Source organism: Epinephelus fuscoguttatus, linkage group LG20 (assembly GCF_011397635.1).
Source record: "Epinephelus fuscoguttatus linkage group LG20, E.fuscoguttatus.final_Chr_v1".
Classification (NCBI taxonomy): domain Eukaryota; kingdom Metazoa; phylum Chordata; class Actinopteri; order Perciformes; family Serranidae; genus Epinephelus; species Epinephelus fuscoguttatus.
In genome coordinates, this window is record NC_064771.1 from 28,933,720 (window position 1) to 28,958,236 (window position 24,517).

Below are 24,517 nucleotides of genomic sequence, written 5' to 3' on the forward strand. Positions count from 1 at the left end.
ATAACTGTTGCTCGCCAGAAACGTGTTAAAAATTGCAGTTTATAAATGCAAGAAACGGGACGTCTTTACATAAATTAATTTTATTCATACAGCACATTTAAAACCACCACAGTTGACTAAAGTTCTGTACAAATTAGAAGAATGACACACAAATATAGCAATATAACATGTACAAAAATATAAAACAGAATAACACCGGTAAAAATAATTACATATTTAGAAGTATTATAAAATACTAGAGTATTAAAACCACTAAAAGCAACCAAAGACCATTGAAAACATGGACGTCTTAAGATTTTTCTTAAAAGTTTAAATAGAGGGGGAGTATTTGATTAAGAGAGGAAGGCTGTTCCTTAAAAGCAGTTGTTCTGAAACGGGGGATTATGGTTGCAATATTCAAGTAGGCCTACACAGTAAGTTATGAATGCTTTTTTAATATTATTTTGATTTTTAATCTGCATGTTGTGTGCACCCATTTCCTCATAAAGAGGCACACTCTACCTTAAAACATGATTTAATTTAATTTAAAAAGCCTTCATGGGGAACCTATTTGTCACCATTCATGTGAGGGAACTATAAGTGTGTAACACATCACATTATTTCACGTTATCTTACATTATTTCCTGTTTAAATGGATGTGTTATTGGTGCGTTGTAACTTTAAAAAGTGTAGAAGGAATTCTTGAATCATTTTGTTAGTAAATATTTGGTTGGTTGTCAAATATTATTCAATATTAGGAAATAAACACGAACATTCATGTCTTGATAAGAGTGGTAACACATGTTATAGAGGCCCTTTGGTGTGTCAAGAGTCTGCCAAAAGAAGTCAGTTATAGTGGGTCATCTGGATGATTGCTAACCCCCTCATATCTTTTATTCATCAAATATATATTTGCTACTATTGTTATTTTGGCAGGAGTTGTATGTCAAGCCCTTTTTAACATTTAAAAGTAAGGCTGACAAGTAGCAATTTAGTTTTCATTGGTCGAAATGAAGGATTCATCCATTGCGTCCTCCACATTCTGGGAAAGAAGGCTGCATTTGAAAAAGCCTTCAAAATAGGATGGCCTTGGTCGCACCCATGTGACGCAGTCGGTCTTCAGATGCAGCCTTTGAAGGGTGCAGCCCCTGAACTGAGACACAGCTCGTGACTCGTAGTGAAGAATCGCTTTGAGTTGTCAGAAGATTATTAATGCCTGAGGGGAAATTCAATTTCTCCCACTCTGGTGTAGACGGTAAATGGACTGCACTTGTATAAAGCCTTTCTAAAGTATATCTTCTTCTTCTACCTTCTTCAGGGAGATGGTTCATGAGATGGTGTGCTGTCGCCTGGTTGCTTGAGCCACATTGATTATCTTCTGCCTAAAGGTGGCCAATGTGCACCATCTAGTGGACATTAAAGAATACTACACATCCAGCCAGTAGGAAACATCCTGTTAGTCTCGTGCTGAAATTTAATTCCCACGACATTAAAGAATATTTCAGTCTTTAGCGTGAATCCTGACTCTTCTACAAACAATTTCCCTCATTCATGTGTTGATTTGAATCTTGATCCAGTTGTTTCTCTCATTTTATCCTAATCAACAATTTCTGCTGCGGAAATGTCTTCAGAAATGTCATGGTTGCAGATGCGAGGCAGTTTTATGACAAAAGTGATCACTGGAACTGACACTCTTCTTCTTTCACTCCTGCAAACACACAATTCATCACCTGCCTTTTCTCTCGTCTGTTGCACCAGAAAAAAAACAACTTTTCATGTATCTCATTTGCATTTATTTGGGTACAAATAAAAAAAAATGTACAAAATAAAGCATAGAAAGTAGTAATTATGAAAACAATGTCGACGACAACATAAAAGAAAAAAGGCAACAGTTAAATAATGAATTAAAAATACAGCCGACTAATCTGGAAAAGCAACTTGTGGTTCTACATGTCTACACAAACAGACATGACGTTCAGCAGTCACGTGTGGGTGAGAGAAGGCAGAGACCTGGGGCGCGTGAGAGGACGACACTGAATCCAGAAGTGCACAACAATCAAGATGAGGAATGTTTTTTTTTAACTCAAATATTAGTGTGTCATTAAGTCTGAACAACCTCACTACAAGAAAGACCATTTCTCGTTACACAGTGTTTACATCACATTATTGTAACATCCTCTCAGCTGTTTTATCCTGTGTCTAATAAAGCAGTCGTTTCCCTCATTTCTCATTTACATCATCCCTGTGAGCCGCGTACACTCCCGCCGTTATCTTAATGCTGCAGTTTCTGGCCTTCAAAACAAGAACTGAACGTTACCAGACCGTTTATACTCTTAATGCACGAACAGAAGTACAGTGTTGCATTCATAGTGAGCTTGACACCATCCTGACGTGACGATAACGCACAACTCAGCACGACAGCAAGCTAAAGTGGAAACACTTGACGGAACAGAACAGTATGTCTAACAATCTTCTGCAGCCTGTCAGCACCGTCACTCAGTGTCCACAACTAAGCACAGAGGAGACCTGTGTGGAGGCGTGGAGTCTCCGTCAAACTGCCTCACAGTCTTGCCTGACGTCAGTCACTGAGGGGTTAACTGTTCATTTGAACAGGCTGGTTTGGGTGTTAGTGCTGGTGTTGAGGATAAATCCGGGCGGTGGCTCAGTGTCTGCGTGTGCGCTGGCCCCCGGTGCCCGTGGTGGTGATGTAGAGGAGGGGCTGCGGCTGCCGCAGCTGAGGCCCTCGCTTCAGGTTATTCATGTGGGCTGTGGAGGACTCTGTTTGCTGGATGCTGTGGGGCGCCCTGATTTTGGCGAGAGGAGGGACCCCTCTGTACTGGGGGCGGAGCGTGGGAGCCTGGGGCTGACTGTTGTTGTGGAGATGAGGGTCTGATGTGCTGTCGAGAGGACGGAACCTCTGGGCTGTGGCTGTCTTGGTTTGAGGCAGCTGTGAGCGAGAGGAGGAAGAAATTATATCACACAGTTTTCTTAAATTGACTCTGAGTCTAACATGGTGCCGCTCAGTCATGTACAGCTCACATGAAACAGAAGAAACAAAAATGATTTCAGTAGTTAGTTGTGTATCAGTGGACTCTGACATCAGACTGTACAGTGTAGTGATGTGTGATTGGCTTCTCTATCTGTATGTTGTTTGTCCATAATAATACTAAAAATAGACTGAAAGAGGACTGTGATGCACTGATGGGGTAAATTAAGGCTGCGTACCATCTGCTTTGGAGACTTTTTCCCCTGACTGGCCAAAAACAATTTGCTGCTTCATGTGAGCTGCATTAATATTTCATATAAATACACCAGTGTGTCCTGAAGGCGTACTCAGAAATGTTACAGTAATAATACTGTGCATAATGAATTCAGAAAATACTCACTGCTTGACCAGTGACCTCGAAAGAGCGTGAGCGCCTCTTCTTTCGGCGAGCCTCAAAGTCCGTCTCCCGGGGCGTTTGGTTCTTGGTGGCGACCTGCCGGTTCCGTGGGCGTGTCCAGGTCACCTGCAGGCCGGGCCCCTCGCCCGTGCTGCTTGACAGGTTATCGTCTGAGGTGGCGTGTCTGAGCTCGGGGCTGGGCTGCCTGCCGCGCCGCATTGGCAAACCTGTAGGGGGAGCTTCGCTCAGAGAGAGGCTGCTCTTCTGCTTCTTGGGGTCCAGGGGAGACGGGGGAGGGTGTAACCGCAGGGCGTCCACCTCCAGGGCTTTGGAACGCCGACGGGCTGCTTTTACTACAATGTTCTGGACGCCTTTAAGGATCTGCTGCCGCTCTGAGGACACACGGGGACATGGTTGTTATTTTACTTCACTTTCTTTACTTAGTTTACCATTAAAGGGCTGCTTCAGGCAGAGAACGACTCGGAATGCTTTTATGGGCACAGCTAATAAATCAACACCAGTTTTCCTAATCAATTGTTCAATAGTTTACTGTGTATGATTTAGGGGGAGTGGCATCTAGTGGTGAGGATTGCACACTGCATCCAGCTTCCCACTCATCCACCCAGCTGTTCATTGTTCGGGAGGTTTTTAGGTTAAGGTTAGGTTAGGCTGTTCGTCACAGATGATCATCTAACTATGGTGGCTAGTGCGAAAACACAAATGACCCGATCTAGGGCCAGTGTTGCTCCCTATGTAGCTATAAACAGCTCATTCTAAGGTAATGAAAACACAATTCTTACTTTCAGGTGATTATATACCAAAGAAAACATATTTACTGTATTATATTCCATGTCTGCCAATATATCCCTAAATCCTTCACACTGGACCTTTAAGTTGAATGCTCTCACACCAGTCCAGCCTCTCTTAAACCCCAGTTGTCACTGTACTGCATGTGTACTTGTTTGAACATCTTACCACTTCGTGAAAGGGGGATATCAGCCCCAGCCTCGCTGCTCTCCGGTGATGAGTCCAGGTGGCTGCTGACACTGTGGCTGAGATGGCTGTAGCTCAGAGAGCTCTCAGGAACCAGCGGCTGCAGCTGCAAACACCAGATGCAGAGTGCCACATTAAGATGACACATTCACTGCAGTCCTTTGCTTTCAGCTGAGGTCAGACCGAGTGCCATCTGAAATCAATTCTGCGCCTCTCGAAAATGAAATTTTTGCTTTGAATATGGCATTTGGATTCCGGCACTCGTAACTCTTCTCACTTCATCTCGTCTATGAGTCACACTCCTGAGACATTTGCTCTGCCAGAAAATTAGATGGAGGTAATATTATTTCAAGCCGGGAGCAGAGATGGAACTCTGCTGCTTTGCACATTTCAGTGTGGAAAGCAGAGCAAAAACCCAGAATCCAAGAATTGAAAGTGAATACTTATGACAGCTTATGGTGGAGTTTCTTTTGTGAAGGCGCGTGGGTTGAGAATAAAAATGTTCTACAGGAGTGAAATATCTGCGTGAGTCTATTTCAAACAGAAACCCATTTGGCTTGAAGTGAGAAGCAGCACCTGTCTAGACTGTATTAATTCACCTCTCACTCTAGCTATTGAAAAGGAATGAATCAGAGGAAATACTGCTCCTTATTAGTGTCCTCACCTCTCTGTTGCCCTTCCCATTTATGTGTATGGGAGGTGGGGTCACCACAGCTGAGTGTTTCAGCTGCCTGGCGTGAGGGCTGCTCTTAAAAACCCTGTTGTTGTCGCTGACACAGAAACAAAAGACCTGAGTTATTGCAATACAACGGTTTAATGATACATGTTGTAAATGCAGTTGTATTTATTAGATAAAGGAAACATATGAACAAGATTTCCTCTTACAGCTCAGGCTCTGGCAGAATGGGGGGCAAAGTGTGTCGTCGGATTTTGGCTTGGCCTCGTCTGTTATCGGTGCACATGTTGCGTACACTCTCCTGGTCCGAGTCCATGTCCTGCATGTTGTCTCGACCCTGACCGGGCAGGGTGATCTTGGGCAGAGAGCCCTCCTGGAAATGATTATTATAAATTGTTAGTATCAATGTTCACCTAGTTAGGCCTGTCACAACATCGACTTCTCGTGCGAGTTATGGACATCACCTTGATCATTTTGCCGACCTTGACATTGCCCGTTGTTTACAAACGTTTACATAAGAATGTCACCAACATTTTAGCCGACATAAGCCAAAATAAACAGCAGGTTTTCCCAACTATTCTAAGACCTGGGTGCAGTAATTTTTGTCTCCACCCCCACCTACTTCTGCAAGTCAAAAGAAAAATGAAACAGCACTTCAAAGGCGACACAGCGTAGCTCACCGGTAGCCTGCAGCTGCACTTTTGGAGAGGAAGAGGCACAGTCCTGATCGTGGTTAGCTTGCTAAAAGTCTGTCGTTTCTAGTTTTAGTCTCCAACAACTTCATCCTACACTCTGTAAATCCACCAGCAAATCGCCCAGCCCCCAGGTCGTACCATCCCGGGAGCCGACTGCACCGACGGAGCTTCGCTAATCTTGTCTATTAGTCACAAGAGGCATCATTTGATTTTGTTTGCCAAATTTTGTAACAAGCATAAGAAATATATTTGGGCTATTTGTGTAAAGGTATTTTTATATATACTTTCTTGAATATATGAACACATGTATGTTTGTTAAATACTTTTGTTACATATTCCAATGTCTGAATATTCTTCAAAATTAAGTAGTTATCATGACAGGCCTAAATCTGGATTTTAAATTTGAATTGTCATGCAGGAGATACCTTGATGGTGTGTCTGGTGGTGACCTTATCCAGCGCCATGGCTCTGTCCAGTTTCCTTTCATCCAACTCCCTCATGTACATCTCATACAGCTCCTGGAGGTGTGGAGGGACCAGCAGACTGTGGTCTGGAACACACAGGGACACATGTAATTAAGTAAACCAGACATCCACGGTGCCTAAAACAAAAACTAGACTATTCAAATCTGTACCTTTGGTCTATATGATCACAACGTTGTCAAATTTCTTCTTTTGTCCAACCAACAGTTTAAAACTCAAAAATATTCAATTTACTACAATGAAAAACCAACAAAACAACTTGTGTAAAGGATCTACGCAACATTCAACCAAACAACAAGTATTAAATGGAGGCTTTTCAACTGATTGTGGAGTTAACATCGATGGACTCACCATCAATGAACTGTCTCTGCTGCTGTATGATCTCGTCACACAGGTGTCTGTGCTGCTCGAAGCGCTGCACCACAAAGTTTTTGTGCCGGATGACGTTGTCCTTGAGCAGTGCGTGTGACTGCATCTCTGCATTCTCGATCTCCAGCTCGTGAACCTTGCAGAGGAGGCACAGGACCTCGCGCTGCTCCTCTGAGCTCACCCGCCGAGGCAGCAGCTCCTCCAGGCGCTGCGCCCGATCCCGAAGCTCCAGAAATCTGCGCTCGAGCAACGCCTTGAGGATGAGCGGGAAAATAGAAGAGTGGGCACGGTCTTGTTTTTTATTTATTATAAATGGCATGTAAAGGCATGTTAAATCACAGCTAAGGCATGTGATTAGCTTCAAAAGTCTACAGGAACAAATCCTACCTTCTGTTTGTGGATCTTTTTCTGTTCGGCCATGAGTGTAACCAGGTTTTCTCGGGCCATTGCCACCTGCTGGGTCTCTGTGCTGTCTGGAGGAGACTCCGGGGAGTCGGAGTCCTTCTCGCTGTCGTCTTTATTGACACTTTCCTTCCTCCTCTCGGCACGCCACTTCCTCCGGCGCCTACTCCGCTCCTGCTCCCAGCTAGGAGAACAAAAATATACAGATGTTTACCTGCCAGCAATAATGTCATCTGGTTTATAATTTACAGCAAGTCGTAACTCTCAGTTTTCTGTTGGCCAGAGCTGGTATAATTCATACTGGATGTGGTAATTGAATTCCCGAATGTCACACAGGGGATAATTACAGATTACTGTATGTGTGCCATCAGATAGGAAGGAAATAAACTGACTCTGCAATGGTAAGCAGGTGTTTGGAGGTGTCGATCTGGATCTCCATGTTGCTGTTTTCCAGCTCCATCAGGCTCCTTCTGATCTCCATCTGTTGGCGGAAAGCATCCAGGAGCTGCTCCCTCAACTGGTCCATCTCCGCCCGACTCTGGTGGCTGGAGTGGGCCTGGACCTCGGCTGCACGTTGGGAAAGATGAGAGGAGAATAAAGAAATAGTCAGAAAACAGCTTAATTTGACACTTATTCTTCTTTTGGCAGTCAGACGTAGAGTGGACAAGACTTTACCCTGGACATGGCGGATGTCAGCCCGGTCTGAGTTGAGCTGGCGGCTCGCCTGATCTGCAATCTTCTTTTTGAGCCGCTGGATCTCGCAGCGCAGGTCAGAGATGATGTTGGTGTACTGAGCAATGTGGTATGACACATTTATCAGGTTCTTCTTTACCTGAGGGACACAGTGATGAGGAAGACAAAGAAGGGATATTTAGATATTTACGTAGGCCTCAAATTTCACACTGAAAAGTGGATTTTGTAACCCCAAAACATTTAATTTGGTTCTTAGAAGGATCTACAGCACAAAATAAAACACTTAAATGTTCAATAGCTGCAATTATATAGTGCCATCAACAAAGCAAACCAAACAGTATACTCATCCTTACAAAGCATAGGTGCAGTATGTTAACATATTTAACAGTCAAGTATAATTTAAAGAAATGTAAAGATATATTTCACTGTATCACAAAATCCATTTATCTTATTTCAGCTGTAGTAAAGACAGATAAAGAGGCTAAAAGATGAATTACGTGTTCTCACCCGTGTTCGAATGTTTTTGGCACGGTCAGCGTACGTCAGCGTGTTACGGGACTCCTCAAAAGCCACAGAGGCGGGGCTGATGTGAGCTATCATGACCGTTCGACTGTTCCCGCCCAACGAGTCCTGTCAGAGACATCAGAAGAAAAAGTAATAACGTGTGAATCACAAAATACAGTTATGATATCCTGCAGTTGGTTCCCTATAAAATTGAATTGCTGTACCTTCAGTAGTCGAGTCAACTTGCTGTCTCGATAGTTGACGTACTTGGTGCCATTTTTGTCACTCAGGGCGTTGATGCAGTTACCCAGAGCCAGGAGGGAGCGGTTGATGTGGGCACCCTCTTTCAACCGCTGACCCCGATTCTGAGTCTGAGAAACCGATATAGAGGGAGTGAGAAATCTCATGTTGAATTGGCGTGAGAGCTGTTTGGTGAGTAAAATCACTATGAGGAGAAACTGAAGTGAGGAAAGTAAACAAGCTGCTAAAGTCAAGAGGTTGTGGGATCATTACAAACTTGATATATTAGGTAAGATTATTATTTTCAGCCACTGAACTTATTTTTAGAAACGGTTTGTAATTGTTTCTGTTATCGCTCACTAACAAACTGTGCCGTTGTTCTTTCAAAATCAGTTTGTGTTATTAATGTGCAAACTGGCTAATTAACGTCTTGAATCCGTATTGTCGGTCTTCCGATTTCCCTTTTTGAATGACGACCAGCGCCTGCTGGTATGAAGAGTTACTTCCTCTCAAACAGATGCAGAATGAACATGCTAGTTGGCCGATGGCTGTTGTCTTCGCGGTGTGTTTATGAGCAACTTTTTGGCCGAGACACAGGCAATGTGAGGCGACACACTAGTTCTTTGATGTCTGTTTGGTGTGTCTGGGCCTTCAAAGTCTCAAGATCAGCTTATAAAAACATATTCTGGGCTCTTCATCCTGTTAGTCCCACCACACGGCAGCTTTTAGGCATTTTTCTGTTGTTTGCTAACAGACGGAAGTGATTGATTGCCTACTTAGTGATGAATATTCATACTTAAGAACTGACACCAAATGTTCATGGGCATGAAACCCCTTGGCCATCAGGGCAGCCCAGCCTACGAACATATGGACCTTTGGCTGTTTGTTTCAGAGAAGCTGTCATGTTTCCATTCTTGCCCAGTAGATGGCATCACCTCCTCAACTTCTACTAACTGCATACACTCCAAAGGAAATGTTCCCTGTAGCTTCTACTGACAGAGGTGTTTGTGTTCTGCTCACTTCCTGATGGAGGCCATATATGTGCTATTCATCAACAGTATGGCCGTGAACCTCTCAAACAGTCTCCATGGTAAGTAAGTGCTCTCACTCACTGACTGTTTGCATGTTGTTCTCATGGTGGGCAGGGACGTGGCATAGATCATAGATGACAAGCCATTCATCCGATCCGCCGAGCTGACAAAAGCAGACTCGACTTGAAAAACTGCAGACAACAAACTGAACAAAAACTTCTGAACATTCTCACTCGACTGCTTCAAAAGAGAAAGTCACAGCAATGATAAAACGGAGAGAATGAATCGGCTCACAGATGGTGTTCTCTTCCTGTCTGACAATACAGCTCAGCCTCCTCTCCACACAAGTATCGATCGCGACACCAGAGACTATATTCTCAACAGAGCAGGTAACAGCATGAAACTACCTGTGCAGTAAAATTAACTATTTAGCAATTGTGTATTTGTATTTGTTTCTTTGTAAATGGTTTTGTTATAATACTCTACATACTTTATTTTTTATTTTTTTATTTTTTTATTCTCCAGTTTGCCTGTCACATGTAAAAATAAAATAATCTGACTGGACAATGGGGAAAAAAGCAGAGATGACATGTTGCACATTTGCACTCTCTTTGCAGAGAGCGCAGAAACAACAGCGTGTAACAACGCAAAAACAGCGAGCAAAAAGCTTCATTCTCAATAAAAACAATTACAAAAGCCGCCTCCAGCTGCTAAAACGCTTTCTCGTTGTAACTACAATCCTAATCTGTCAAGTGACAAGTAACTATAGTAATCAAATGGGTGGAGTAGAGGTATAATTTGGCATGAAATGGAAATCCTTTGTTCTTTTTCTCCAGTGCCAATCACAGTTGTAACTGCACAGCTTTGTGTTGTACTACAACGTGATCCCATTGGCCAAAAGGTTGGTGTGTTACTTTAATAAACTGCACGGCGTGCCATGATGGCAGATATAAAGAGGCTTTTATTAAAGTGTCCTGAGGTTTATGGGAACCTCAGTCCTCTGGACCGTTGTAAAGATCAGCTGCCAAGCATCCCCAGTGAGCAGTCCAGACACTCTCACAGAGCAGACACTTGTAGTTTTGAGTCTATACATGAGGAATGTGTCCATACAGGCTCAGAAGAAGCTGTGTATGTAAGAGGCACATTAGCCAAGTCTGTGAACTTTGGAAGAAAAGTCAACGCACCCACTTAGGTCGACAAATTAGCCGCCCGCCTGTACAACTACTAATTAAACACTTCAACCATTCAGACACATTCTGACTGAGCACATACACACGCACCTGTGCTGCTCTTTCCGAGCCGGCGAGGTCGATCATGAAGAGGCGTGCAAAGCGGACCTCCTGCAGGACGTCTCGACACCGGCTCTGCTGCTTCACGGCCACCTGCAGCACAGCGTGGGAGCGAGATGACGTCTGGTTGGCGGCTGTCGGCTCCTGGGTGCGCTGCTTGTTGCCCTTCATCAGCAGCTCCATGATCTGAACACACAAAGGCAGAGTTTGTCATATGTGCTTGATGATTCTGAATGTTTTGAGTACAGTAGATGAGAAGTCACATCTTGCTCAGTTAGGCTTGTCTAACCTCTTGTGCGTTTATGGTAGACACCTCTGTGATGCCAGCGACCTGTATCACTCCTTTAGAGTCTTCTCTCAGGTCCAGGAAGCCTGACGAGGGGTTCAGCAGGTCACGGATCATCTCATTGTAGATCTAAAAAAGACACAGATATAAAATCATCAGCTGAATGCGACTGAAGCGTAGTTACATACAGTACAAGTTGGATGAATGTTCAAGTTAATCTATCTGCTCGACATCCTTTGAGCTGTAAACTTGAATCAACTGGAGGTTGTTTATTTCCTCTGAAAAGGCTCCATTCAGGCTTTCAGCTCTTACACAGACTCAAACCTGGTACAAAAACATCAAGTGCTATATTTTCAGCAACCTGTCATTTAGAAACCGCAGCTTGTTGGGTGGCAGGCTGTCATCAGCTGGTGCCTGTGCTCCTCTTTCACAAAAAGCAAACTCAGACAACTTCTTTGAACTGACAGTGATGGTGCAATGAAAGCCCCTAAACCCACATAAAGGCTCAGCACAGGAAGTGACATCCTGGAAAGTGACCACTGGACGACAAACCACTGGGAGGTTGGAGCAGTGAGGACAGTTTTTATTTGTCGAGCAGACCCCGACCACAAACTCTAAGAGGGGGGAGCTTTTACTGACACTGACAGTTGGATATTTGTTCTATTATATTTTCCATCTGTACTCTTTCATTGCTGGTGAAGTTTAAATAAGACTAAGACTCTGCAGCCACGCTAGCAGCTCTAGGCACAGTGGTGCTTTGAGAGAAATGCAGATGTCAGCGTTTTAACATGCTCAAAAAGACAATAATAACATGTTAATTTTAGAAGGTACAATGTTCATCTTAGTTTAGTATGTTAGGCTGGAGGGAACGTGGTTAATTTTGAAGGAGGTTTATAAACCAAAATGCCGGACAAATTGAAATTTGATAATGGCGCTAGATGAAAAGTTAAAGAAACAGTTCATCAAAATAAAAAATACTTATTTGTCCTCCTATCTGTAGTGCTATTTATCCATCTAGACTGTTTTGTTGTGAGTTGCCAACGGTTGGAGATATCAGTTGTAGAGATGTCTGCCTTTTCTCCAGTATAATGGAACTAGATGGCACTCGGCTTGTGGTTCTCAAAGTGCCAAAAAAATCAATTTTAAAAATTTGACAGTGCTGTTTCTTTCCAAGAAATCATGACCCAGTTACTCAAGATAATCCACAGACCTTGTTGCGAGCAGTTTCATGTAGGATCTTTCTTTCTACTGAAGTACATTTGCCAACCATATCGCCAGAAGGAAGCGTGCATCTACTGCTAGCTCACATAAGACCACTGAGCTAGCTAATGTTACAGCTAAGTGGAAAAAGACGGCATTAATGTTCACATCTCGCACTGTCGCAAGCACGAACTTCTCATCCTTGAGTAGATGCACGCTTCCCTCTGTGCAGTGATACGGTTGATGGGTGTAATTTGGTGGAAGAAAATAGTTCCTACATGAAACTGGTCACAACAAGGTCTGTGGATTATGTTGAGTAACCAGGTCATGATTTCTGAAAAGAGACATTGCTGTTGAGTTTTTCCAAATATATTTTTTTACTTTAAGCACCACAAGCCTGTGCCATCTAGTTCCATTATACTGGAGAGAAGGCAGACATCTCTACAACTGATATCTCCAACAGTTGGCAACTCACAACAAAACAATTTAGACTGATAAACAGCACTACAGAGGAGGAAAAATATGTAGTTTTGATTTAGCATGCATCCTGAGCGGAGCATGAATATCTGCAATTCTTTTGGCAATCCTCCCAATAATTGTGAGGACATTTCAGTTGTAACCACAAAGGTCAACCTCATGGTGGCGCTAGAGTAAAGTTCACACAATCATCATCGTTCGTCATCATGGCTATCCGTTCTAAATTAAATGGCGACCTGTTTCAGTCTGGAGTTAAGTCATGGATTGGCCAACATACAGACTAACATTGCCTTCCATGATGCCATCGCACAGTAGCTCAAGAGGTTTTTCCTTCCATTGAGGTTCCTAACTGTGAGAAGAGTTGGGAAACGAAACCAGGATGAACATAAAAGAAAATGGGGAGGGAGCACTGCGTGCACGTGAGTGGTTAAAAATAATTGAATGTGCCTTTTTTTACCCCTACAGAGTATATTTATTTGCATTCAGCGTATGTGTTCCTGCGCATGTGTTTTAGAGATTGCACGTGTGAATGAGGGTGTGATCTGAACAAGAAAAGGAGCAGATGTGTGCACATCGCACAGTCGGGCTGTAAAATGGCGTTTAACCTCTTTGTGGCGAGGCAGCAGTGGCAACAGATTGCTCCCTGGAAACAGCAAACACACACGTCACACACAGCCTTGTGTCAGGACTCATCCTGAGGAGATCAGTACAGGTCAGAGAACATCCAGCCCCCATGATTGGCATTTTAATCAGAACATTTTGATTTCCACCCACCGACAGCGCTAGTAAAGAGCTGAGCTTCAAAACACATTGTCAATCATTGAACATAATGATAGCGTCTGGCACTGAAAACACAAAATGTGATTTCAGTGCTTTATGCAAACCCTCCTCCCAATAGGCAAAATTTGTCCTCAACAAGTGCTTATAATGTGCCATTTTCATTTTCAGTTAAAAGCTCAGGCTCTTTTTATATTTTTCTTCTTTGTGCAAGGTTATATTCATCGTCTGTCTCTTTCTGTCTGTCTTTATCCCTTTGTTTTCTTTCTCTCCCGACACTTTTCTCTCTCGTTCTCATTTCCTTTCCAGACACCCCGAACATTTCTGAACAATTCTGACTTATTTATCTTTTATTCATGTTGCCATCTTTTCAGAACAACTTTTGAGAGCAAAACTATGACGGACAAATCATGTACTTGAAATAATTACAAAGATCCTGACTGAGGCAGGCAATTTCCAGGGTTTGCACAGTGTAACATTTCCTGTATCACAATAATCAAGTAGCTGCTAAGGTAAGAAGTCCAAATAGATAACTTGAAACAGACAACTCTGAGCTGACCAAAGTCAAGAAAAGCCAGAAGTTACCTCTCTAAATGGAAACACTTCAGTCACACCAGCTCGGCTCAGTTACTGCTGTCAGAGTCAGATGAACCAACTTCATTGTATTCAGTACCATTAAATGCTTTGTCACTAAGCACACAGTCTGAGCTGTACCTGCTCCTCAGTAATGAGGTTTGGAGCCACAGCCAGCAGGCACACAGAGAAACAACCATCATCAGCCTGCCGTCGTATCTGAGGTTCATCATCCAGTGACAAAGGCAGAGTTAATCACTTAGCCAACGGGACCACGGATCACTCCACACCTGAAAGTACTGCAGGCTTCTGTGTGACAAAAGCACCTCTACGCCTACAGTATGTAATCAGGTACTTACTATAGTGTTTTGTAGGTAGTTTAATTTTGACACCACTGGGCAAAATTCCCATAATAAACTTTGAGCATATTATAATTCAAGTGTACTAAGAGAACATTAGACTTGTGCACCTAATCTTGGTTTTAACAAATCTAGGCTATGACAGGAGACTTCAGATCACAGGTCATTTCAGAGAGAAGGCGTTCCTTTTGGCTGTTCTACAAATGCAGATTTGCGTCCCCCCGGTGACAGCCTGATTCAATGGCGGAGAGTCCTGCAGAGAAAGTTGCTATTTCAGTATTGGCAACAAAAAAGGAAGACTAACTTATCAAAAAGAAAGTCTAAAAGAGAGTCTGACAATTAACAAAATAAAATGTGTTTTAGAAATGAAGAGAAAATGTTGCTAATAGTTGTGTCTTCTGCTAACCTTAGCTAAAGGCTCACAGCTGCAGCCTCAAGTTCACGTTTATGTAGCTAACGATAGCTCACTCCTTGCAGCTACAGACCACTTGCGGGGAGCACAGCGGGCAGCAGCTCCAGAGATGGACTCCCAGTCAGCAGTGGCAACAACCCAAACCCAACTAGCGCAAACCCCAGCTCAGTGGAACCAGACAAACTTGATTCCCCGCCGTGTCAGCACACAGGTTAGACCTGGCGCTGCTGCTGTGGTGACACCTGGTGCTAGGGTGTTTGCGCTGGCCAAATTTGAACCACTAGAGCCTCTGACAGAAGGGCCATCTCTCGAGCTGGCGCAAGCTCTCCTCGAGGGAAGCAGTTCACAGCGGCGGGGAGTGAGGCGGAGGGACCGTGGGGTGGCTAAGGTTAGCTTGCTAATTCTCGCCTCATTTTGGTCTGACTAACTGAGAAAGCCCCATCTTTAATCAGATTTTAGGTCTGGTACAATCATCACTGCTGTCCGCTTATAATGTCTTCAACAAGTGTCTATTCATGCCACTGTGCTCAAAAGCCAACTCCATCTAAAGGCCCTGACACATCAAGCTGACCTGAATGAAATCGTGCTATTAAAGTCTGATCGTAGTGTGGGTGGGTGTGTAAACACTACAGCCGACAGCCAGCTAATCAACAGCACAAAGAGAGAAAACTATCAGTCAACAGTGTGTATTTGTATTCCACAGAATAAAACAGAGAGACAAAGAAAACAGAACAAGCTACCGTTATATCTGCTCGGAATATAAATTGAGGAAATGTTTGGGGCATTGATGTTTTTAGCTTGTGATCTTTGCCGGTAGGAGGAGAAAACGGGAAACACAAAAACAAAAGTCCTGAACTATTTTAACGAGGCGAGGAGAGCTGAGGTGTGTGTACGTGCAGCACCTTTCAACAACAATACAAGAGGCAATTTAAATCATTCACATAAGACATTAAAAAAGGCATCAAGACAAGTTATAAAAGAAATGATGAGGCGTATAAACACACATATACCAGTGTGGACTTAACATGTTCATATGTGTCTCAGCTTCTCTGCACGCTCAGCTCATTTCAGATGTGAAACAAATGCCAGGCAGAAGTAAAAGGACACCAACAGTATCTGCCTGCAATTGGCATTAGCTAACAACCTCAGATCTTATCAGTGTGAACAGATGACGGTGAGAGAAGAAGTTCTGACAGAAACGGAGAGAGACAAAAACAATCTGACTGTGAAAAAGTCTTTAAACTTCGAGTGAGCAATCAAGTGAATAGCTCTAACGTTTTGAGGCCCACTTCAGGATAATTAGGAGATGTGTCATCGCCGTTTCTTTAACTAGATGATTCTGTGAGCTCGTGATGAGAATATATTCATGGTGCGAAGATGCGGAGAATGCAATTCTGACCTCAAGATAGGACATGGAGACGCTGTACAGCATGTCGTCGCTGGTCTCCTCAATGGCACGGAACAGGTCGTTGAGCGTTCGAACGTAGATGCCTGGCTCCTTGTCCGTCCCCAGCATGGTGTATGTCTTCCCACAACCTGACATGGAAAGGAAAAACTTTTAAAGTTGTGTTTATGTAGAATCTGAGAGCAATTATGAATGGGATTATTGGACTATTTGTCCAGAAATGTGGTTTCCCCCTTCGCTTTTCCAAGTGTGGAATTATTGTTGGCGCTGCTGTTTCGGTCAGAGCCCAGCAGCTACCACAGTTTCCACACTGCACTTTGGTTGTTCCACCATCCACCATTTCCACGATTGGGATAGTCACTGCAAAGAACTTTTATTGATGCTCTTTGGTAAATGGGGATAGTCATAGATAGCTACCTCAGAAAACAAACGTGCTACCCTCTTCCTGGTTTGGTAGCGCAATGGTTGATGCTCTCCTTTGGTACCGTAAATTGAGCCTTAATTCTCCCCAGAGATCGTACCCAGTGGCAGACAGAACCACAAAGTGAAAGCGAGACTAATAGGGAACCAATCTAAACGCTGATGGTGTCATTATTCTATAGCCTTACGTTGTGCAATCAACATTTAGTTAAAGCAAAAGAAGTTGTCACAGAGGGCTGCAGGAGTCCCTGAAATGAGTTAGCATTTTAGCATTTCCAGTTCCCTCATTCTGAAGTCAGTGGGTTTTTGGTTAGATGCCAGCATGTGGTTGATACAAGCTTAAGAGACTTTTTTTTTTAAAGATTTTTTTTTGGGGGGGGTGTACATGGGGTGCCGGCACTATCCACTAAGCTACCGACGCCCCGAGACTTTTATGTTTGTTCTACGACATGAAATACATCAGAAAAGCCCCAGACTACAGAACATCACACTGAACACAGCTTTACATCCTTGCGACCGTGATCTAGTTTGTTTATAGCCCATTCATTCATTTTCCGTAACCACTTATCCTGTTGGGGATCACGGGGGGCTGGAGCCTATCCCAGCTGACATTGGGCGAAAGGTGGGTTACACCCTGGACAGATCACCAGACTATCACAGGACAATTTAGAGTCACCAATTAACCTGCATGTCTTTGGACTGTGGGAGGAAGCTGGAGTACCCTGAGAAAACCCACGCTGACACGGGGAGAACATGCAAACTCCACACAAAAAGGCTCCCCCCACAAACTAGATACGAAACAGGTACCCTCTTGCTGAGAGGCGATAATGCTAACCACTGCACCACTAGCCTAATGTTAGCTTTTTACTTCTGGCAAAGTCCAATAAAAAAAAAAATAATAATCTCATTGGCTTTCTGTCTAGGGAACCAGGGCAATGTTAGCTTCATGTTGGCCTACAAATAAATGTCATCCCTGCAGCACTCTCTTTCTCTAAGTGTTGTTCAGGTGGGACTTTTCTTCAATTTAATTTTAACCCAATGTTGTTAAATTCATTGGTTTGCCGGTACACTGTCATGAGCTGTCCATGATAAGTTTGTCAACTGTTTCTTTTCAAAAGAAAGAAGAACTTATTTCATTATTTCATCAGGTTTTTAGACTTTTTGATTTGTTTTATAAATCATGAATCACACTGGAACTAAGACATTGCTTTTTGTCATATTTAATGTTTTTTAAGGCTGCTATAATTGGTATTTGTTATATCAACAATGGAAGAAATTACTAAAAACATGTAATTTTTAAAAGAAAGATATAGTATTTAAAAACATGAAGTAAATAATAAAGTAGATTCTAAACCAAACCACTTTCTGAAAGCTAAATGCTAAAGCTAAACGGGTTTACTGTGTCCTAAATGTTCAGGATGTGCTGTCTTAATTTGTCCTTGGCTGACCTGACCACACTTTTGGACGCTGGTAAACAAACACATAAACACACACACACACACACACACACACACACAAACTAAAACCCGTGTTTACTTCCCCACACGAGGAGACAAAGAGCTGTGAACCTCCGAGACAGATGGACAGACAGAAGGCCGGTGAATAACCTGATGGAACAACAGTGCTCAACTTCTCTTTGACAATCTGTCCCTTCCCACTGGAAACGTGGGAGGTAAAGTATGACTCGTTTTTCTGATGAGATCTGCGCTAAAATTAAAAACCAAAACAGAAGCAAATAAGTACCTTTTCCTGAGCGTGTGCTCAGCTCACTGACTCAGAAAGAGGCTGACCAGAGACTGTGCACCAGAGAGTTAACACATGTAATTGGTGGATGATACACCTCCATCCAGACAGAGTGTGCGGGTTCTGTGTGACACACAAACACACACACACACACAAACCTGTGGGTCCGTAGGCAAACACGGTGGCATTGTAGCCTGATATGAGACCCTCAATCAGCCCTTTGGTTGTTGCTCGGTACACTTCCTCCTGCACAGGAAGAAGAAAATAAACTGAAAAGGTTCAAGTGTTGATTGTAGGGACACAAATGCTGTGCCACGTTTGTTTAGAGAGTTTTTTGTTTTATGTTAACTTTAACTTTTGACTGACCTGACTGGCTGAGAAGTCGAACGCCACGTCAAACATGTACGTTTTCTCCCTGGAGCGGTTGGCACGCAGGATGTCGTCCGGGTCCTCCATGGGGTCCATCAGAACCACCATCTAGTGATGGAGAGAAAGGCAAAGACAGGAAAGAGATGACAGAATGAAAAAAGGAAGCATACATTTTGAGTGGATGTCAAGTCTTTAAGCCCATACTGACCTCTGAGCAGCCAGTTAGCTTAATGATACGTCTCTTGTCAGTCAGTGGAAAGTTGAGCTAATGAGCAAATGTGTGCTCAGCTCTGGACAGCTCACAGATCAGAAAATCATAGTTTCACCAAGAGCTACTGTCACTGGCGGTTTGTTGGGATTATAATGTGTTATAATTACAGCTGCAACAGGGAAACAGTACCACAGGTACATGGGTACACTGCACAGCTGGGCCATCAGCTGTCAGGGCTCGCTCACACAAAATCCAGATGGCTCTCTGTCTGCTGCAGATGTCTGTTTCTGTTGAAACCCTTTGCATGTGGTGTAGATCAGGAAAATGTGAAAACATCACACAGCCTTTCGCCAAAAAGACCAAAGACTCACGATGAGACAAAACAGTTTCAGAACGTTGCCGGCAGATGGTGTCACTCAGCTTATCAAATCACCAGCAGCTGGTTTAAGAATGTAAGGTATGTCAACTGTTTCAACAGCCAGTCGGTTTGCAGCAGAATCCTCTGGCCAAGTTAGTTCAACTGTCCTCAGGCAGTGTGTTCGCTCTGACAACAGCCGGAGCACGTCTCATTTACAACCCTTCTGCCGTTGACATGTTTGTCGGTCTTCGTCTACATGGTGTGTCAGTGCCGGATGGCGGGTTGCTGCTGCTGCTGCTTGCTAGCCTAGTCACTGACTGATTATCGGCCCTGATTATTGAAATAATTGTGGCGTATTTATTATGCATATTTCATTTGATGCCTGTTTTCAGCATTTCATCACTACTAGAGATGCAACTATAGCGAGTATCTTACTGTCACTATTCTCATTAATATTTTAAGAAGCTGTAAATTGTGTACAGCTGGTTGCAAGTCTCAACTCAAACCTTTTGTTAGGTTTATTTTTCTGGTTCTCATTTTTAGTCTGTTTTTCTCCTTCCAATGTTCAATTAGCCATGACTGTATGAAATGGCATTTGAAAAAATGGAAATGTCAGTGAAAGCTGTCTGCTGCAATGTATGACTGTCATTGTGACACAAACAGCATCTGTTCAGATCAGGGACCCTTCATTGCATGTATGCATTATGCAAATGGCCATCTACTCAAGCCATCTGCCTTACTCTGAATCCTGCTTATAGGACATAATGACCCAACGTGTCAAGGACCTTCATACTGAAGCATCTGGACGAGAAGACAAGCAGCAGGTTGCGATTGCTAAAAATGTTTGTTTTGTGCGCGTGACGGTCTGAAGAGTCTGTGTTTTCGTGCTGTATGTGAGTACACAGAGATTGAGATGCCTCATTGTTCCAATTGTGCCGTTTGACAAAGCCTAACCCACAATTAGCAGCAAATCACAGCTCTCCAAAAGAACATTTCAGGGACAAACTCTGAAGAGAAGCGACGCGGCACGACGTGAGAGCAAAATATTATAATACTATTGACAAATGGTTGAATCAGAATGGGTGCAATTGGCTTGACAGATTGTCCACAGCTGAAGGAAAACTATTCTCCTCAAAGAGTTGTGTATTTAAATCTCCTGCAATGCAATTGGCAGAAAAGTCAATAACAATAAAGAAAACAAGGCAGAGAACCCTTGAGTTTATTTCAGGTACAACAATGGGGCAGCTGGGACTTTGCCAGGGTTTTCAGCTGACCGGCTCTGTTCGGCAGCGGGCCTGGAGAGCCCTCTGAGGCCTGTAACACTGAATCACCCGGCTTGTTTGATGACCCCCTCAACCACTGAGCCGCTCACTTTGAAGCCTCTCAATTGAAATTCAAGAGGAGAGATAGGGAGGAAGAGGAGAGATGGAGCGGCGGGAGAGATGAGGCAACACTTGTTTGCCCTTCAAGTTGACTCATTTACTGAGCTCAAAATATGTTTTTTTTTTCACACTGCTTTTTCTGAGAATAGTTTATGCTTTTCTGTGGCATGCACGTGAAGAAGACGTGGACAAACTGTGCTCGAGACACAAAGAGAGCACGTGAGATTGAGACAGCAGCATGTGCAGCAGTGGATGCAACTCCTTCCTCCCTCCTCTTCTTTTTCCCCATCCTCTTAACTTCCTGCCTCTCCTTTAGCTTTTCTGTGCGCGCCGTCCAGCAGCAGTGACGTACGAGTTCTGATCGCATTTCACAGGAAAGATATTGTGAACAAGGGAGCACTTCTCCAAGTATCAGCGGCACTTAAGGTCAGAGGCACTTAAGCCACTTAGTCTCAGACAATCTGATGACCTTCAGAACCAACACACGAGTATAGTCAGAAGAATTAGTTTCTAAAAACATGGCAAAGAGACAGAGTGATGAGTCAAAATGTTTTGAGTTAGAAGAAAGGGGCAGACAGGTGGACTCATCTACAAATGTGTCCATGGTAGATAAGGGTTGGCAGAAGTGCTTACACTGCCATCCCTGACAATGCACCACGTGAAGCTTTTGTCATTAGTAGACACAGAGTTTCTTGGGTCTTTCAGCTTTATTAGCCATTGGCCACGTTTACACACACAAACTATTCTGGTTTTTCTTTTACATGCAGCCGTGCATACTCCGATCAACATGCCTTAACATGTTGTTTATCATGTCAAAGTATGGAAAAGTGGACCATCTGGAGGTGCTTGTGCCATTTTGCTTCTTTCAACCTTTCTGAAAAGGCTGGCGTTATTTGTGCATAGCCAGAAATCTGTCAATATCCACATCTTTCATAGTATTTAAAAGCAGGTGTGTTTCTTTTTGCTACCAGAAATGTAGGCTTGTCTTTTGGGTGTGCATCTCTATCTCACAGCCTTGTAAACTGTCGGTTTGTGTGCAACGAATAGAGCTAACCATAAACAGGCCAGAGGTCATATGTCGCAAACCGCAGTAATAACCCCAATTGAGATGCATGTTCCGAATGCGCTGTATAAATGTCCAAATAATGCTCCTAAAGCCACCAAAATATCTGCATATACCACGTTTTAATCAGAAAATGCTACATTCATAAAAATATTGGAACATATGGAATAATACTGTGCATACAAACACAGTCACCGTCTTCCCAAAATGTGACTTCACAGCTGTTTGTTAGCAACCAGACAGAGTTGAGTGCCAGCATGTGTTGCAGGAGCATACTTTAAGATGTGTGATGGTACAGAGTACAGACACACAGAATATACACAGGCTGTGTTATACATTATAGGCTATATCATATTATAGTTCTAAATGTACGACACATGTTAAGGAGGTTACGAGTGGATTACTACAGCAGACTGATTAGGGTTTTTGTACACTTCATAAATACATTTTGAACCAAAACACAGCATAAATAAAGCCTCTTAAAATCAGGAAGGAGTATTGGCAATCATGTCCTAAATTGCTGACAGTCAATATGACTGTAAAATGTCACAAGCAGGAGCTGGTCTACAGTTTGCTGTACACCTCTGTTCCATCATCTCCTTCTCTAAATGATGAAACACCAAGCCAACTGTCGGGCTGTCGGTCAGCATCTGTCGCTCGACTTGTGTCTTGCTCCGTTGGCACTAGTTTATTTGGCCGATTCAGCATGTTAAATCAGTGAGGGCCTGGAGTGGGTTGGTGTGTTTGGGACTTTATATTGTGTTTTAATATAGCACAAGACAGAATTTTGCGTCTTATTTCTGGGTTGTTTTTATTGTCAGGCTGCATGAGTATAAAATAGTAATGTGATTATGGCTCATACAGCACCTCTTTACCAAACAGTTTAGTCCTGAGCTGCTGCACCAAGGCTGTCATCAAGTCAGTATTTTATGTTCATAAAGTCATCTGACAACACAAACATAAATACAACTTGATGACAACACTCGCATAGGAAAGCTGTATGTGACAGAAAAATGGATTCTTATTACTTCACAGCATCCAAATGTGTCTGTGACATCATGCATCATCGTTTTGGAAAAGCTTCGATGTCCTCGTTCACACATAAATGTGACAATGGTGTTTTTAACTGTGTGCCAGTGTGTAGAACAGTTTTATGGTGAGAAGAAATGGCAGTTTAGTGTGGGTGTAAGGAGACGAAGCATTTTCATAGCCGCCTTAGTGTGAACATCGCCTGTTGCTATATGCATTGTGTGTGTGTGTGTGTGTGTGTCTAATTGTGTTCCTTGAGAAAGCTGATGAGCACGCAACAATGCTCTTGCATAATTGCATGTATAGTAGGTATCAAATAGTGTGCTCATCCATGCACAGTTTTGTCCGTGTGCATGCTCTTGGGAAAATCATTAAAGGCCAAGGGTGTTGATGACACCTCTAGTCCCATCTGTCATCTGTGTTTCTTGAGTAACAGTACCTTCTGCAGCTCCACCCAACATCCACACACAGCAGCTGCTGCTTGAGCAGACTCTATAGCGCTAATAAGTCCTCTGCTAAGACTGTAAGGTGCTGGCTCCTGTGACAGAACACTGTGTAGCAACATAAGACTGAGTGTCTGGGCATGAGCCTCAGGGTTCTGATGCCAATAATGGACTACAGCTAACCTCCCTGAGATTAGACTTTGCCAACGCAGGTGCCCTTCACAGTACACTGTCCTCTGAGTTCAATTAAGAGGCTTCTGATAGACAAAGAGTCTGAGGTGAAGTACGGGTCAGGCTTAGCCATTGAGCGTTAACGTCCAGTGTGCAGAACAGGTTAAGGAACATTTGGAAACATGGCACTCTCATGGAGACCATTAAATCTCCCACACAACCCCTCTTTCTCTCTCACACACACAGAGTTGCATGGAAACATGTACTCATGCACACATAGCAACTAAGAAAGCAGTATTTCATGTCCTCTGTAACAAGCAAGTCTGTGCAAGCAGGGTGGCAAGAGGCATGACTGACCACGAGAGCTGAGGTCAGCACACACACGCAGTGTGCTTGGTGTTAGCGTGAGAGGAGGTGCCGTCTGTTGTTTTGTTTTTGTTTTTTTACACTAAAAACATTAAGCAGCCTGTTGATTCAATGACCTTAGCAAAGTTCGGTGGCTAAATATTAATGAAACTTGATTTTAACACCATCAGGGTTAACACAGAGAATTTTATGGCTGCACGTCTTAACAAAGAGGCAACTATTAGTCAATTTATCGATGTACAGAAAAGTTATCAACTATTTTGAAAAAATGAATAATCGTTTGAGCAGATTTTAGGCAAATAGTTCAGTTTAACATTTGTGAATACTTTCTATTTTCTTACTCTTTCATGACAGTAAATTGAATATCTTTCAGTTTTGACTGCTGATTGGACAAAAAATGGTATTTAAAAACTCTGGAAATTTGGGATGGGACCAAACTTCTAATCATGAAAGTAATTGTCTATGTTTGGATGAAGCCTGTAATTTATTTCCACATTAACTGACCAAATATATCACACAGCCACAGGCAAATCCGTACATTTTTTGCAAACTATTATCGTGCTAAAATCTCAATCATCATTATTATTAAACGTCAGACTGATGATTCATTCACAGTGCTCATGTTGAAACTGACACACAAAGTGCTTCATAGGATTAAATTAAACCATCATTCACAGGGAGATGAATGTAAAAAAAAAAATAATGGTGACATTTATTGCTCATAAATAATTTAAAAT

General features: G+C 43.0%; 1 protein-coding gene across 1 annotated transcript in view; it reads right to left on the minus strand.

The window, feature by feature from the left end:
• Positions 1-1,766: 1,766 nt before the first annotated feature.
• The window catches only part of kif19 (kinesin family member 19), a 47,788-nt gene continuing 25,037 nt past the window's right edge, over positions 1,767-24,517 (minus strand). The window contains exons 3-19 of the mRNA XM_049564259.1: positions 18,755-18,865; positions 18,547-18,634; positions 16,220-16,356; positions 11,026-11,151; positions 10,728-10,922; positions 8,401-8,547; positions 8,180-8,302; positions 7,655-7,811; positions 7,372-7,546; positions 6,965-7,163; positions 6,560-6,830; positions 6,152-6,276; positions 5,241-5,404; positions 5,020-5,125; positions 4,338-4,461; positions 3,366-3,754; positions 1,767-2,926 (exon numbers count right to left, since the gene is read on the minus strand). Coding sequence (XP_049420216.1) covers positions 2,642-2,926; positions 3,366-3,754; positions 4,338-4,461; positions 5,020-5,125; positions 5,241-5,404; positions 6,152-6,276; positions 6,560-6,830; positions 6,965-7,163; positions 7,372-7,546; positions 7,655-7,811; positions 8,180-8,302; positions 8,401-8,547; positions 10,728-10,922; positions 11,026-11,151; positions 16,220-16,356; positions 18,547-18,634; positions 18,755-18,865 — 2,922 coding nt within the window. The 3' untranslated portion in view covers positions 1,767-2,641. The remainder of the gene's footprint in view (positions 2,927-3,365; positions 3,755-4,337; positions 4,462-5,019; positions 5,126-5,240; positions 5,405-6,151; positions 6,277-6,559; positions 6,831-6,964; positions 7,164-7,371; positions 7,547-7,654; positions 7,812-8,179; positions 8,303-8,400; positions 8,548-10,727; positions 10,923-11,025; positions 11,152-16,219; positions 16,357-18,546; positions 18,635-18,754; positions 18,866-24,517) is intronic.